The sequence below is a fragment of the Streptopelia decaocto genome (genome assembly GCF_964273445.1).
Source record: "Streptopelia decaocto genome assembly, chromosome: 3".
In the NCBI taxonomy this organism is placed as follows: Eukaryota; Metazoa; Chordata; class Aves; order Columbiformes; family Columbidae; genus Streptopelia; species Streptopelia decaocto.
This window is the reverse complement of record NC_138656.1, coordinates 26592647-26608667: the sequence shown is the minus strand read 5'-3', so window position 1 is coordinate 26608667 and position 16021 is coordinate 26592647. Positions and strand designations below refer to the sequence as shown.

The 16021-nt window shown below is 40.8% G+C and overlaps 1 protein-coding gene across 5 annotated transcripts in view; it reads right to left on the bottom strand.

Moving 5' to 3' along the window:
• Positions 1-597: 597 nt before the first annotated feature.
• The window catches only part of EML4 (EMAP like 4), a 161174-nt gene continuing 145750 nt past the window's right edge, over positions 598-16021 (bottom strand). For all 5 annotated transcript variants that reach the window (XM_082048790.1, XM_082048791.1, XM_082048787.1 and 2 more), the window contains 6 exons: positions 15087-15175; positions 12866-12963; positions 7899-7986; positions 6536-6634; positions 2130-2260; positions 598-1615 (listed from right to left, as the gene is read on the bottom strand). In XM_082048790.1, coding sequence (XP_081904916.1) covers positions 1151-1615; positions 2130-2260; positions 6536-6634; positions 7899-7986; positions 12866-12963; positions 15087-15175 — 970 coding nt within the window. In that variant the 3' untranslated portion in view covers positions 598-1150. The remainder of the gene's footprint in view (positions 1616-2129; positions 2261-6535; positions 6635-7898; positions 7987-12865; positions 12964-15086; positions 15176-16021) is intronic.

Here is a 16021-nt window from a genome sequence, read left to right as displayed (position 1 = left end):
GGGAAAAAAAAAAAAAAATCAAAATCAACAAACAATTAAAAAAAAAAAAATCACATCATCATCTAAATTACCATATGCTTATATCACAACTGCTAAAGGAGCCAGGGCAGGGGAAAGAGAGATTGCAGTTTAATGATTCTTAGAGTAACCTCTAAAAATTCAGAAGAAAAAAATGATCAACTTAATATACTAATCCTAAGCACCAATTTAATAATTTAAGTTAACTGTATTTATATTTCTCCTACTAGGGATGGAGCAAGTTCTGCTTGAAGATTAACTATGGAGCCCATCTGACTTCTGTGTTCTTGCCACGCTTCCTCTGCTGTTCACATCAAAGTCACTGTAAAGACTTTCCTTAAGTTTCAAACTCTTTAGGCAAGGAACTCTTTGAAGAGACGATTACATCCTACAGTTTAAATCAACTTTCAGGTCATGAAAAGTGAAACAAGCCAGTATTTGGTTAGTCTGTTATTGAACAGCCTGTGAAAATGGAACAGCCAACACTGTTCCCCGACAGGGTTTGCCTTAGAACTAGCAGCACCCAGGGCAGACCAACTGTGAACACATCCAGACTCCACTAGGAATTAGTAGTGTTAGAAAATTGCATATGTGTTACATCAAGAAGGCATTGCCATACATGTGGCATCACTACATCGTTTTTCCTCTATTTTTTTCACTAAGAAAAAACAAAGGAAAACAGCCCTACAAAGAGCTTTTTTTTTTTTGCTGTTGTTTGTCTTCACACCTGGAAAAAGCAGCACAGTACTCCCCAGCTGGAACAGCTCAGCGCTTCCCATCAGCTTCATTCTTTCAGAAAGCACTTTCACATCGTTAAGGTGGTCTACTTCAGCTAATTCTCAGAGCTAACCTTTTTTCCAGTATATATTTCATGCCACTTCCTGACAGCAATTTCAGAACTGAAATGGATCTATGGTAATGTCCACTACTGTGACCGGATCTTGACACACACCATCAAGTCAGGCCCTTGGGATGGTTCCACACATTGAACTGAAGCTCAGACTAAAAATCTCACTGAAACTCAAAAGCTGGAGTGGTCATGAATCTCAGCTACTTTTCCCTATTTGAACCCTCACCCTGTAATGAAAGCACGCACACCAAGGGAAAATAACCACCGCCTGAGCTGGGAGCATTAAGACACCGGTGAGTTATCTTGCTGCTCCTCAGTGACCGTGGATTCGCTGTGCTCCTCGCTCGTCTCGTTGGAGGGCTCCTCGTAGCCCGGCTCGGCGGGATCCAGGCTGCTCCCCTCGCTTTGCTCCTCGCTTTGCTCTTCACTGGCCTCCGCAGACTGCTCCAAGTTGCTCTCCAAAGAAGCCGGAGAGCTGCCAGTTACGCTTTCATTTTGGTTCATTTCATTAAATGACTGTGGTAGCGGGGCAGGAGACTGTACAGCATTTTCACTGGCGGGGATGGGGACTTTGGTTGCACCGATGTCTACGACAATGTCATTTTGTGGTAGAGTTACCTTCTCCACAAGTTTCCATTGAATAATACTCATGTCTTTCCCTCCAGTTGAAATCAAGTGACCATCATTATGGGTGAAGCTGACATTTGTCACATGACTACTGTGAGCGCTGTATTTGTGACTTGGAGCCTATTGAAAACAAGCAGAAGTATAAATCACATGCTCAACTAGAAGAGCACATGAGACTGAAATCCAAAACAACTACTGTTTTTGTTTAGCCCTTCAAGAGAGCTCTTTATTCATGCAAGAGTAAATAAATATATTTATAATACTTTTCTCCCCACAATATACCCTCTCTTCTTAAGGCTTGTAACTTGGCATAGATTTAGATCTTTACGCAAAAAGTAACAGACTTAACACCAAGGCCAGCCAACAGAAAGCACCAAGCCTCTGCTCCAGAACTTAAGGATAACTATTGCTACTTCATTATTTTATAATTTTCATATATATGTGTGTATATATATATACACACACATATATACTTAATAAGGAAAACCATGCTTTTGTCTCTAGAACTGTTCTCAGACATGAATGAGCCATTTGGCTGCAAGGCTGCAAAACAGCAGAGTTGGAAGCAGGTATCTGGCAAGGAGAGCTTCAGGCAATGCAAACAAGCACATAGACTAGACTAGTCTAGACTTACCTTTGGTTTGGAACAGGGATACGGAAAGAGATGGACCTTACAAAAATCATCAGCAACTGCTATCACTTTTCGGTTATGGGATCTCACGAGGGCATTTATGTCTGTCCCATCTGATCCTTCAGGCCAAACTCCTAGGAGAGAGTAGAACAGATATTTAGTGATGGCAATTTTAGAAACAAACTAAAAAACAATCCATAAAAAAAATAAAATTTATACAGCTATAAGAAAAAGAAAGCTTAACAAAAGATAATTAAAACATTTAACTAGAAATGGATTATGCATTGCATTAAATGTCATTAATATTTTGCTAGTCTAATGCTGCTCCCACACCCCCTGCTCTCCCAGTCCCTCAGTCTCAGCCAGGATAACCTCTCGGCTTGATGAGTTTATCTTAAAATTAAGTTTGCTGCTAAAGCTGGCCATCTCTTAAATTAGCACTTTAATTCATGCACAAAAAAGCAAGACTGATGCTGAAGCATGGAACACGCCTGTGTACCGTATGCAGAGATTTCTTTTGGTTTTAATTTAAATCTTAGTATTTGCATGATTCAAACGAGTCAACTGTTTGATGATACTTTGCACTTTAGAAACCCAGCCTGTACAAGTTTCATGGATGTAAGTGCTGTCAAGTGCTTAAGTACAATTCAATATGCTTTTAAGTGAAAAGAATGACACAGATATGTCTAGACAGAAGAATAACAACATTGCCTGAATGAAAAGCACTGAACAAATTGGGGAGGAGGGAGGCTCTAGTTTTAACAAAAAATAAAGACCCTAGAGATTCCCATAACAAAACTGATGGTTCACATCTGCAAGAAAAGCTGAACAAAAGGTAAGCAGCGGGTTATAAGATACTAATTTATGCCCAAGGTACCATATTTTTACAGCTCAGACTTGGATTTCTGATCTGCTCAGGACTTAGGAGGAACCTTCCCCCTCAAGTTTCACTCCCCACACTGAAAAAACTGTGTCCCCAATTGACTGAGAAGGATTTCCATTGTCCAATATGAAAATATGTTCTTCCTCCCTTACAATCACCTTAAAAAACCTGTGCTGTCTACTATTTCATACAGCACAAATGCCAACTTAGAATCACCTTATCTTCTTTAAATTCCCACACTCTCCTTGTTTTTAAGCAAAATGGCGAATAGCATTTAACTTTAAAGTTTTTGTTTGTTTGTTTGTTTTCCCTTCCCTCATTCTCAGTGGGTGGAGTAAGAACTTTATTTTCTCTGAAGAACAACAAAGCAGCTCCTTAAGCTTGTTACAATGCCAATAAACTACACTGTAGGTGATTTACTAAATAGAGATATGAAATACTAAGGACAATATTCAGGAACATTTTAGCGCTCTCTCATCAACAAAATCCATCTGAAAAATATAAACTAAGAATTTTCAATTAGCTTAAAAATGAATGAATTTTAACTTTCTCCTGCATTTGATATATATATAACATACTGTCATCAGGTAGGAGTAATAAATGAATCTGTTTCCTCAAGTTTCAGCTACCACTTTATGTAGACTGTGCCAAACAGCTATGCTATTTCCTCTTCTTTTTACCTTAAGATAAAAGACTAATATTCAAGATTGCATCTCTTACTAAACATCTTTTGTGCACACGAATTCTTTTAGCAGCTCTAAAGGTAAGACAACCTTTTATTGTAACACAGTAGGATTTGCTTTCAATGCATCAGGCAAACATAGAAAAACCACGACATCAACGTGATGACAATTACGTAATAACTGTAAACGTATAATTAAAAGGAATAGGACTTCAATTTTAATAAATTCTGCTAGCTGGCAGTAAGCCTCTTAAAACAATCTGCTCAGATGAAAGAGTGGGAAATGTGCAGTAAACGAGAGTGCTCAGCAAGTGCTCAGCAAGTGCTCAGGGTACAGTGATGGTGCTGTTGAGCCAATACAGCAATATGCATGGCCAAAAAGGAGCGATGCTAATTCTCATCCCAACCATGCATTTCCATTCTCTTTCTCCTGCTGACAATAGTGCAACGCCAGAGCCTACAGATGCACTATCCACAGAGCTAAATTAGTAAAACACATCCCCCAAAAGCCAAAATCCCATTAACTTAACCCTCTCTCCTAAACATCAAAGTGAGCAGCCCTGGGCTTGTTTGGATCCCTGAGCCAGCTGACCCTCGGGTAAAAGCCAGACTTCTCCTTTGGGCAGCAAATACCTCATCGGTTGGCTTAGCTGCACGGTCTGATTTAATGGGAAAATACTTGCCTTTATCTGAGATGCAGCCATAATTTTAAGATTCTGCTAAGGGTGTCAGACTATCAGACAATATAAAATTAAAGCATGATGAATCTTGGCTTGGAAGTTTTCATATATTATTTTTTGCTCCAGAATAACATCACATTATTTGCTTTATCTACTTCACTCCCAGATCCTCTGGCACAACGAAGATTTTGAGAGCCGTTGAGGCTAATTAAGCTTAATCCAGAGTGGCTAATGTTTGCATTAATCCAAAAGGGAATGCAGACAGGATCAGCAGGCTTATCTACTTTTCAAAAAGTAAAAAGGCTTCTCAAAACAGTGGTTATGGGAGCTACTCATCTCCAGCCTGGCCCCTGTCACCAGCAGCTTCTATCCGACAGCTGCTAAAGAGACAAAGCCAATGGTCTAGATGTGAAACCAAACTCTACCCTTCCACACTTCATCTCCTTAGGTCAGGAGTAAAGGACACTTCTGGGAAAGCACTGGGATTCAGAGAGCTGCTCCCTTTATTCTGCCTGCTCTGCCACCAAATGCAGTGGTAAAAGTTCAGCAGCAACAGAGCCACCATCCTCTTCCTCCACTTTTCCAGCAGATTTAAGCACTTGGCATAAAACATAAAATGACCTCAACTCCAAGGCTATTCCAGAAGGAATATTCAGTCCTTACAATGTGTGTTCATTGCTCCTGGAGAAAGACTTCATATTAGCAGAGGTTTTTCTTTTTTCATTTTCTTCAGCGTCTCCTGAATCTTCTGATACTCCATTTTAAAGAAGGCATCTGTGTTGCACTATTATTTCAGTCACAGTAGCAAAGACAGTGTGGAAATTACTGCTGTGGACTTAATTCCTTGTCAGCCTAGGCTTACATGCATAGAGCATCAGGAGGAAACAGCCACCCACTCCCACTGAATGAAAACAAACAAGTACACAACCTGGTTCACAGTTCTTATGCTAATGGGAACCAGTATTTTCATCATACTAGCAATAACCAACAGTGTTCAGCTCCAGAAACAGCACACTCCAGTTTATTTCTGCTACCTACCTCAGGCTCCAAATAACTAAAAAATATTTAGGCAGTTTATCAATCAGTTCCTCCTCTGACTCCTTTATCTTCCCTGCTCGACCTCAGATCTTTGTTACTCAGAAAGAAAACCAAGTCTGGTTATAAAGCACCAAATATCCTGCACCCAACCAATTTGCCACATAAGAGTGTCAGTGTTGGCCCACACATCAACTGCAATCCTTTAAGGCTACTTGCTCATTAAGCACATGCCAGTCCTGAAATTTACATGATCAGTGTCAGAAGCTACAGAAAGCACCCAGACTTAACTGATTTTCTTCTGCCCTGCATGTAAATCGATATTCAAAGTTGAACTCCTCGTAACTGTGAAGAAAAGATTTATAGACCTAACCCTCATCTCAAAAGGCTTCACTGATTTACCTGCTTTTGATGGTTCCAACAACATGAAGAACAGAGGAAGGTATCTGATCTCAGTGGTGGAAGCGAGACATCCAGCATCCTGCTCCCACAACTTGGTTTTACAACACCGACAGGCTGAACCAGACTTTTCAACCCTTTGCAGAGGGGCTCCTCATTTATGGCCAACAGAGCTGCCTTCAGCAAAAGCAGTTTGAACTGTTCGGCCACAGTCTCAACTGCACTATTAAAATCAGATCTGTCACCTTTGTAATTTTGCAAAGAATCTGTTTAATCTTTAAAGAATTTTTGCTCTTTAGAAGCAGTGTATATTACTCACCATTGACCATAGGTATCAAAGTGCTGTCATAACTTCAAGTCATGAACTATAGCCTACACTCACATAGTCTTGCTCCTATCCCAAAACAAGGTTAGCAAAGGAGAACGAACATGTGCCATATGATAACTTTAGAATATCACCTTTTTGATTCAGAGGCTCCAAAACTGGTAGCCTAAAATGATAGCAGAAAAATCTAATCCTAAACTTCAAGGCTAAATAGAAATCAATTGTACATTGTCTATAGAGCTGTCCCGTGCTCTGTATCATGGACAATTATTATGGTAAATCTCTTTGGTCTGTCATATCAGCACCATCCTCAATCATCATTAACAGTGTATTTCTAATGACAAATTGTAGCAAAACAGAAAAGCACAGCGTGAATAGCTTAAAAGCAAGTTAAATGGTGCTTACCAAACACCTGGAAGCCTAGCACACAAGTGTATGTTGTCCAATCTATATCCTTACAGTCAGAACGATTCCTGATTAGCTTACAACCACTTGGAATGTCCCCTGCAAAAAAAGAGTGAATGATGAGTTATGCCATATAAAATTATATTTACATACATGCTCTTTGAAGGTGCTAAGACAGTAAATAAATGCATCTTAAAACCAATCTGGAGTCACATTGTAGATGCAAATACAGCGCAGTACCTTCATCAAATTCCAGGTACTGGAAACTTTGCTTGGTATTTGTCACATTTACTTCTCATTTCCCTCTTCAGATCAGAGTATCTCAAACATGCTTCCCTGCAGCCTGAGTCCCTTGCTACCTACTCTACAAAATGCTTTAATAGTAATAGAATAATTTCTGCTTCCTACCAGCTCCATTGATGTGCTAAAATTCAACCAATCATTCAGGAAGCTCTGCTTTTGAAACTGCCAGAAGAGGCTTATACTGCTTTTCAATTTCTGACTAGGAAAGATTCCTCCACCTTTCAACATACCAGCCCAGGACTAACAGGTCACAGCTCTTTGCCTCCCTATACAGGCAATTATAAGCACCAACACTTCCTTTTGGCAGATTGAGATATTGCACTATCCAGATTTGAAACCTAAGTTGTGACAGGCAGAAACAACATGTTAAGGTGACAGATATTTAAACTGTTGGCTCTTCTTGCCTCTACAGGAACAGAACTACAATCCTCTTGGATCTAGTTGAAGCCACAGAAGATGAGATTACAAAAAACAATTTAAAACCAGAATTATATGCACTATGCAAGTTGAACTTTTGACACAACCACTATATATTAAATTAATATTTTCACATAGTTGTTAGGGAACTGCAAACTTCCTTAACATATTAAAAAAAGACAATCTCAGAAACATTTTTACCAGTAACTCATTAAAGCAGTATTATTGCTTTGCTTAGTCTTCAACACCGAAGTTTAAAAAAAGAAACCCCAGAACAAAACGGTGGCACAGACCCACTGATTTTATTCCCCCAAAACAACTGGTACTGTTGACACTAGTTAGACAACCGTGTGTATTTTTTCAATCTACAGAACTTTTGGCCAACATCAAAACCCAGTGCTACTTGCTCTGTAAATTCTACGCTGCTAAACTGATTTATGACCTTGTAAAGAAGTAAGCTATATTTGGCATTGCCATTAGGTAATACACAGCTCTGAATAACATCAACATATCAGGTTACACAAGTTCAAACTGGTTCCTTTGTCAGTAAGCATTTTGCGCAGTCCTGATCAAACACAGTCTTCTAAATATTCTGACAGCCAATACATACTTCTGTTTCCAGTGTATTTAATTTCATACTTACAGTATAGTATTTCATAGTCTCCTGAGTTTGACATTATATACTTGTTGTCCGGGGACCAGTCAAGGTGTGTAATATAGCTGGAATGTCCCTGGAGAAGAACGCAGTAACATCAATGTGAAACACTTATTTTAATTCAAACAGAAGCAGAAGTTGCACCCACAGTTGGGACAGCTATCAGCAGAAAAGCACCTCCCTTCCCACCCACCCCAGGTCTGTCTCAATTCACTTGTGCTCCTTTAAAGGCTCTGTGCTCCAGTGCCACAGCCTGAAACATCTGAACACACGCAGGCTGGGCATCCCGCCTCTCCCACTGCACGGAGGATTCTTCACTTGAAAACTACATCACCCCCCCCCAACATCCCGGAATGATTTACTCCTAGAAGGTACATTGCTAAAATATGGATAAACTCACGCTTTTACTTGCATTAAGAAAGTATACATTGCTACTAATTGAAAAAGGCAAGTACCTCACATGGGAAGATTTTTAGATCCCATCAGAGGAGTGACAAATCAGACTCTATTTTATTTCTCTGCCCTTTCAAAATAACTTCCATCAAATGCACACACATTCAAGTAACCTTTGCTTGTCCTAAAAACTTAGGGATACTCTTGGTTAACAAACACTATGTAAAACTACAACATGAGAGCCCTCATAAGCTTTTAAAAAATTTCTGCTGTGCTTCTTACACTGCATGCACGTTAGTGCCAGCTTGGAAAGGAGTCTTCCCTATAGGCACATGGTCAGCTATATCAAAGCACTTTGGCATAGTTGCTTAGTTATCACCATCAAGAGCACACTGACAGCTAAAATTCATGCATCTTTGTTTTTAAGGGAGAAGCTAAATGCAGCTGGTCAAAATATTCTTCCTGGGCATGAACATTTCTGCTGGCAATTATAATAATAACAATAATAATAAAGATATGAGAGACTCCAGAGAAGCTGCAAATTTGTATTAGGTAGGAATAAATTATTTCTCTGTAGAGGAAAGGGTAGGAAATGAATATAAGTGACATCTCTCTCACTCTTTCCTTCTTCTATCCTTTCAGTTCTTCTTACTGCTACTCTTCCTCTCGTAAGACCATCCATTTTCTCCCCTTCCTAGTCATTCTGCCAGGCAACAAAATACCACTTTCTTGACTGAGAGATGCCAATACACGTCCCTGTCTCAGTGGGGGTGATAAAGATGGTATCCCTTGGCCACGTGCCAGGTCTCCTGGCCCCGCCTGCACCCGCTGTGCTGGGCCCACACTGGGGCTCTGCGCTGCTGCTGCAATACCCGCCACACCAGCTTCCTCTAGAGAGAGCCCTACGAGATGCTGATGGATTCCAGAATTACCTGCAAAAATACACCCGTGCTTGTCTCCCTGTCCCCAGGCCCTCTGTGAGAGACTGCAAAAACATTCAGGGGAAAAGCAAGCTTTTAAGATTTATTTACTTATGAACTAGTCACCACCACCGGCAAAGGAACTGTGTATTGACATAACTGCTTTGCAGTCATGGGTGGGATATATGATATCGACATGCAAACTTGGTATTTTGAAAAAAAAAAAAAAAAAAAGTGCACAATCGGCTAGGATATTTTCTTCCCTCCTTATTTTCCAAGTCTTCAAATTTGCAAGAGAACTCCAACATGGAAAAGAATTGGTCAGTCATTTACTAAATCCTGCCAGACATTTGGCAGCTGTTAAAATTCCTGGGGGTGGTAGGGAGCGAGTAAAACAATTGGCCAGAGGGCTCCATGTGTAAAATCCCTTCAGGAAAGTGATCACCAAAGGATGAACTGGAACAAAACATTGTCATACTATTTTCAAGAGAAAAATCCCATTTTCTATTAAAATCTTTCTTTGGCAGCTGCCTACTGATAAGGCAACATTTTATTCTTTCCTTTTCTATACCTTTATATACGATGAACATAATTCCTCACATTATCAGTGGCTAGAGAAACTATCTGACCAAATGGAAACTCTCTCTTTCATTGGTAATGTTTATCTGTTTCAGACTTAACATTCAAGTGGCCAGAGCCTATGAGACGGGCACACCAATTATTTCAAGTTAAGCCTGGCGTATCAAATACTTCAGCGTGGCTGCCTGTGTGGCTTTCATCCCACAGCTCTATCAGTAAACGCACAGCACTTGCTTCTCTTTTGCTAAAACATATCTCTGATGTAAGGCAAACAGAGACAGCGCCAGCTACCCTGGAGCTGCTGACATGATGGAAGTTCATGCCCCAGCCCATACCTTCACATTGCTGTCTGCATAGCTGAAGCCCTCAATAAACAGCTGCACAAGTCAAAATGGTTGCTTGGGCTCATCTGAAATTCCTTCTCATCACAACCAACACCATCCCTCACTGGAAACATGCTCACAGATCAGTGACTGGCCTCTCCAGCAGCAGCAGAAAGCCTGGTTGTGACTGAAAGGGGATTTAAACCTAACAGTGGGCATACAGCCCTTAGGCACAAGCTGATGCTTTAGTACATAAAATCCTTCTGAAAGCATTAAAGTAATGTATTCAAGTTGGAAGAAACAATCAGAAATTGACTACCAGGAGGACCAACTCATACTACTTGGATATCACCCGCAAGGCTACTGAATGACATAAGAACGCCAGAAAGATGGGGTGACAGCACCCGAGTGCCAGCTGGGAGAGCCCTGTGGGTCTAGAGGGTTCCCAGGTTCCTCCCAGCTCAGCATCAGGCTGGGACAAGCAGCTGAAGGAGGTGCTGGGTGCCTGAAACCTGAGCGGCAGAGTCAGCCCCGGGTGGCTCACACCCTGCTGCTGCCTTCTGCACAAGCTGGAGGGGTCAGGGGAGCTCAGCCCCGACAGAAACCAGGTTGCTAATTCTGGCTCCTATGCGCAGTCACTTCGATTGAAAAAAGTGGTTAACAGACAGGCTTTGAAGCCTTAACCCTTTTGCCTGAGTGTAACAATGTTCTTTTCTCCTATATCAAATTCACAAACCCCTTTCCTGCCAAGACAGAGGTACAGGTAGCTATAGAGGTGCCTGACAAGAAGCTGTGTACAGGAGAAAAAAGGTGAGGAAGGAGAGAAGTGCTTTTCAGTGGGGTGGTGCTTTTTGTTTCAGTGCAGCTTCACCATACTCAGTATACTGGGAACTGGTTATAATATTCCCAGCTACTATCAGCTTTAGAATTACCAGATCACTTACTAGTAACACTTTATTTAAAGTAGGTATATTCTACAAACTAATTGCACCTCTGAAACACTGTCCTACAATGTATGGGCAAGGGGCCCCAAGCATCGGTCAATGCTGGTTTAAATTGCCATATGCTCTCTCCTGAATATAATACATATGATATACAGAAATAAATTATTTCATACATCTTCAAACAGCTCACAGAGACACTGAAGTACATAGCAATCTAAATATTACATATGTTGAGACTAGCCATCTGAGTTATTTTTTTTCTTTTATGGTTAAGGAATAAGTGACAGGGTGAAATGCTGTACTGAGGTGCAGCCATCCACTGCCATCCCTACCAATCCCACTGGGCCACCAGTCTGACCTCCCTGTAGGCTCAACCCTTTCCTCACTGCCTGAGCTCCCTGGAAGGCTGCAGATCTGATTTCTCATCTCACAATCACTGTGCTATTGGCTAACCCCATCACCACCCTGCTCAGGGGCTGCAGGACGCCCTGGCTCACCCTGCATCACAGTCCTGCCATCGAGGAGCCTCCAGCACACCCAACAGCCTTCCCTCCAGCTGCATCCCATGCCAACACTGAGCCCTCCCTGCCCGGGATGGAGCAAACCCACTGCTGCTGACCTGCACACTCCAGGGATGGAGCAAACCCACTGCTGGTGACCTTCCTGACAGCCCCATGCCCTGGCAGCAGCTGAATCCAAGCTGCCCCGGACCCCCATGCTCTAGCAGCGTGGAATGTCCTCAGCCAAATGATGAGTAGAAATGCACACCATGCATGGCACTAAAGGACTGGCTAATGCCTATTTGTTTCCCCCTAACAGTTTCCACTACAGCTCTTGCACCAAAGGTTGGGGGGGAGGCAGAAATTAGAAACAAACAAAAAAAACCCACCCCACAATTTAGCCTTATGGTTCCATTTTCAAATTAACAAAGTAGCTTGAGAAGCTCTCTTATTTCTGAAACTAAAGAAATGCCATTGGTGACAAACATGAGAAGTGTTTTGAGCATGGGATGCATTCCTTGAAAAAAAAAAACAAAACAAAACAACCCACCAAACATTTTACACTACAAATGTGAACCTATTCTTACAATATCATTTGCAAATCCCATTAAGGTTCAGATTCCCACTAAACTAAAGAGAGCTGAACTTAAGGCCAGGATATTAGATAATTAAAACACTTAAGGAAAAAAAAAAGTATGTCTTTTTAACACTGGGACAACCTCATGTAAGTGTAAGGACTAAAATAAACTCCACTACTTGTGTTACGCTTACATTTAGTTACCCTGGGCCATAAATTTATTGTTGGCTAATCCCCTGATTCCAAATCTTGTAGTAACAATTACAGCTGAAAATAGTGCATATTTTCAACCTCAAAAATTACATATTCTAATGAAATTCTATCATCTAATGTTACAATGGTCCAAGGAGTACTTTACCAATAGGGGGAAAATGCCCCCAAAGAAGTGCAATATTTTCGCCAAAAGAGTTCCAGCATACAGGTACAAGGTACTTCTCCATCTCACTGCTAATTTCCCATTTCAAAGAAAAAGTCAGCAGTCTGAGAAATTAGTCATATTTGATGCAAAAGTGTTCACCTAACACTAGCGGTTGCAGTTTCCATCAGACCAAAGTAAAAAAAATAAATAATCAAATGCTGGAAAAAAAACCCATAAAACTTAAGACCAAAAATAAAAATGGAAAAGCACCAACCCAGAAAGAGCTCCTCTATTTAACATCTTAGTGTATGTATAACATCAAAGTGCAAGAACTGCTGATAGTATTTTCTCCAAAACTTACAGTGCATTTTCCATATCTGCTATACTTTCTTCCGTTTTCTGTTACTACGTAGAGGTAAATAAAGTTGTCATGGGATCCAACTGCAAGTAAGGTGCCATCTACAACACAAAATATTTGGTATCAATTTGTTTTCCAAATATTAATGATTTCAGATTTATCACTAAGATAATAGCCTCGATTAAACTACTGCTTATGAATTGTATTAAAGGATACATAACTCTTTACTGTTTTTACAGATACATAACAATTTAAGTAAGTGTCCCATGGACAGGGTATAAATCCTCAGATTGCACTGAGTTTCTGGAAATTGCTGACAGTAAGTAGGCATGAGTTTTCTGCATACAGTACTTCATAGCTCAGCTTTGGAAGGGGAAGTTGCATATAAATCAGCACTAAGTAATGTCTAAAGAAGCGGAGCATTCAAACATGACAAGCAGTTTTCTAACCTGTGTTGTTTCCATTTTAAAAAAAGTACATGGAGAAGAGTTGCCTTGAATCATGATCAATGCTTTAAATGTCAATAAACATCAGTGCTTTAAAATAAATTGCTGCACTTGGCAGATGTGGCAGCGGCAGAGGAACATTTTGCCCACCGATATGGTATGCTCTCCAAAAGCAAACAAGGAACAGATTTATGAGAGTATTCCTCCATCCAGTTTTACTGAAGAGAAGTCAGCCTCTGATGATCTGTCATGTCATGTCTGAAGAGGAGACTCAGTGCTGGCTGGGACTCTCTATGCAATCCCATTGCAAATACTTAACAAACAGCTCTGAGTTTCAGACTGACCTGAGTTTAGTTTTATGATTGTGTATGAATACACTTGAAAATTAACTAAGAAGTATAATAAAATATCACCAAAATACTAAGCTTTTTACAGACTTTTTTGTTAACATGTCAACTACTTAGTTGAGAAATTAAATTTTTTCTGGGAGCAAAGCTAACATTTATTATAATATTATATTATAATTATAACAGCAAAGTCTGATGTGAAGGAAAGGCTATGACAGGCAACCATAATGTTTGCAGTTACAAAACTCAAAGATTTAGCATACACAAACAAATCTGTAAGAAAGTATTCCATTGTTGTAGTCAATGGTGCAGAGTCTATTTGGAGGCCTGTATCTAGTGGAGTGCCTCAAGGGTCAGTACTGGGGCCAGTATTATTCAATATATTCATCAACAACTTGCATGAGGGAATAGAGTGCACTATCAGCAAGTTTGCTGATGACACCAAGCTGGGAGGAGTGGCTGACACACCAGAAGGCTGTGCTGCCATCCAGAGACATGGACAGGCTGGAGAGTTGGGCGGGGAAAAATTTAATGAAATATAACATGGGCAAGTGTAGAGTCTTGCATTTGGGGAGGAACAACTCCAGGTTCCAGTATAAGTTGGGGAAGGACATGTTAGAGAGCAGCGTAGGGGAAAGGGACCTGGGGGTCCTGGTGGACAGCAGGGTGACCATGAGCCAGCACTGTGCCCTTGTGGCCAGGAAGGCAAATGGTACCTGGGGTGTATTAGAAGGGGGGTGGTTAGTAGGTCCAGAGAGGTTCTCCTGCCCCTCTACTCTGCCCTGGTGAGACCACACCTGGAATATTGTGTCCGGTTCTGGGCCACTCAGTTCAAGAAGGACAGGGAACTGCTGGAGAGAGTCCAGTGCAGGGCAACAAAGGTGATGAAGGGAGTGGAGCATCTCCCTTATGAGGAAAGGCTGGGGGAGCTGGGGCTCTTTATCTTGAGAAGAGGAGACTGAGGGGTGACCTCATTAATGTTTATAAATATATAAAGGGTGAGTGCCACAAGGATGGAGCCAGGCTTTTCTCCGTGACAACCAATGATAAGACAAGGGGCAATGGATATAAACTGGAACACAAAAGGTTCCACTTAAATTTGAGAAGAAACTTCTTCACAGGGAGGGTGCCAGAGCACTGGAACAGGCTGCCCAGGGGGATTGTGGAGTCTCCTCTGCAGACATTCAAAACCCACCTGGACACATTCCTGTGTAACCTCATCTGGGTGTTCCTGCTCTGACAGGGGGATTGGACTAGATGATCTTTCGAGGTCCCTTCCAATCCCTAACATTCTGTGATTATACATTAAGCAGCCTAAACAATTTTTTTAAAAGTTCTGCCTTTTTAATGACTGGGGAGTAGCGTAACACCATTTAACAGAACAGACATCTCATTTATCCGCACTTACTCCAAATGTATAATTCTGCCTACCTACTGAGTAGCGCATCACTGATAGCTGTTCGTTGCCATCAGTGTGTATTGAAACCAGATCCCGTGTTTCTGCATCCAAAACAAACCACCTAGAGAGAGAAGAATTCAAATGAGTATCACTTCCACCAAACAAAAAAGCAAGCAAAAGAATAATAATCACTGCCTGCCTTCATCTTCTCATGCAAGTCCCTCAAAGGCAGCCCAGAAAACATCTGTTTTTCATGAAACACTTTTCTGGTTCACAAAGCGATAGAAGTTTCAGTGAATGATGTATAAAAGACTCTAAATGTGGCCCAATTTTTTACCACTTCCACAAAAACTGTAGTAATCACTAACATGTCCACTGGATGATAAACATGCCACCAGACAGCTAATGTGACTGCACCCTATCATCCTGAAGCCTTAAGGCTACAGCTGAAGTTTATCTACTACTGCTTCCCCATTTTGAAGAACAGCTTTGATATAAAACCTAATCTTTCAATTCGTATGAAGCAAAGTTAAAAAAAAAAAAGCATAGAAGTGTAGGAGGGAGTGGAAAACATTTCCATACTCATTTTAAACAGGAAGTATAATCTCATCTGGTATTTTCCCCTCAGTCCTTTCCATTCCTGTGAATAAATTTATCAAAGAAAGAAGGAATAACCAGGTACTGCAATTTGATTGTACGTAACCTAGCATGTTGTGGTTTTTTTGTTTCCTGCTTGGATGATTTATAAATAATAAATGCCATTAGTTGCTTTAGTTAACAATAACTTTTAACCTGCAGTATTAGTTATGAAGCGCAGGTAAAAATCTCAGAGCAGCCTACAAAAACTTGGTGGCCCATACACTGAAATGGCCACTGACAACAAGACGGGCAAGATCAGTAGAATCTGAATATTTTGCAATGGTTCTGATGCCCACCTAACTCCTAAACATAGCAAACATTAGCAAAA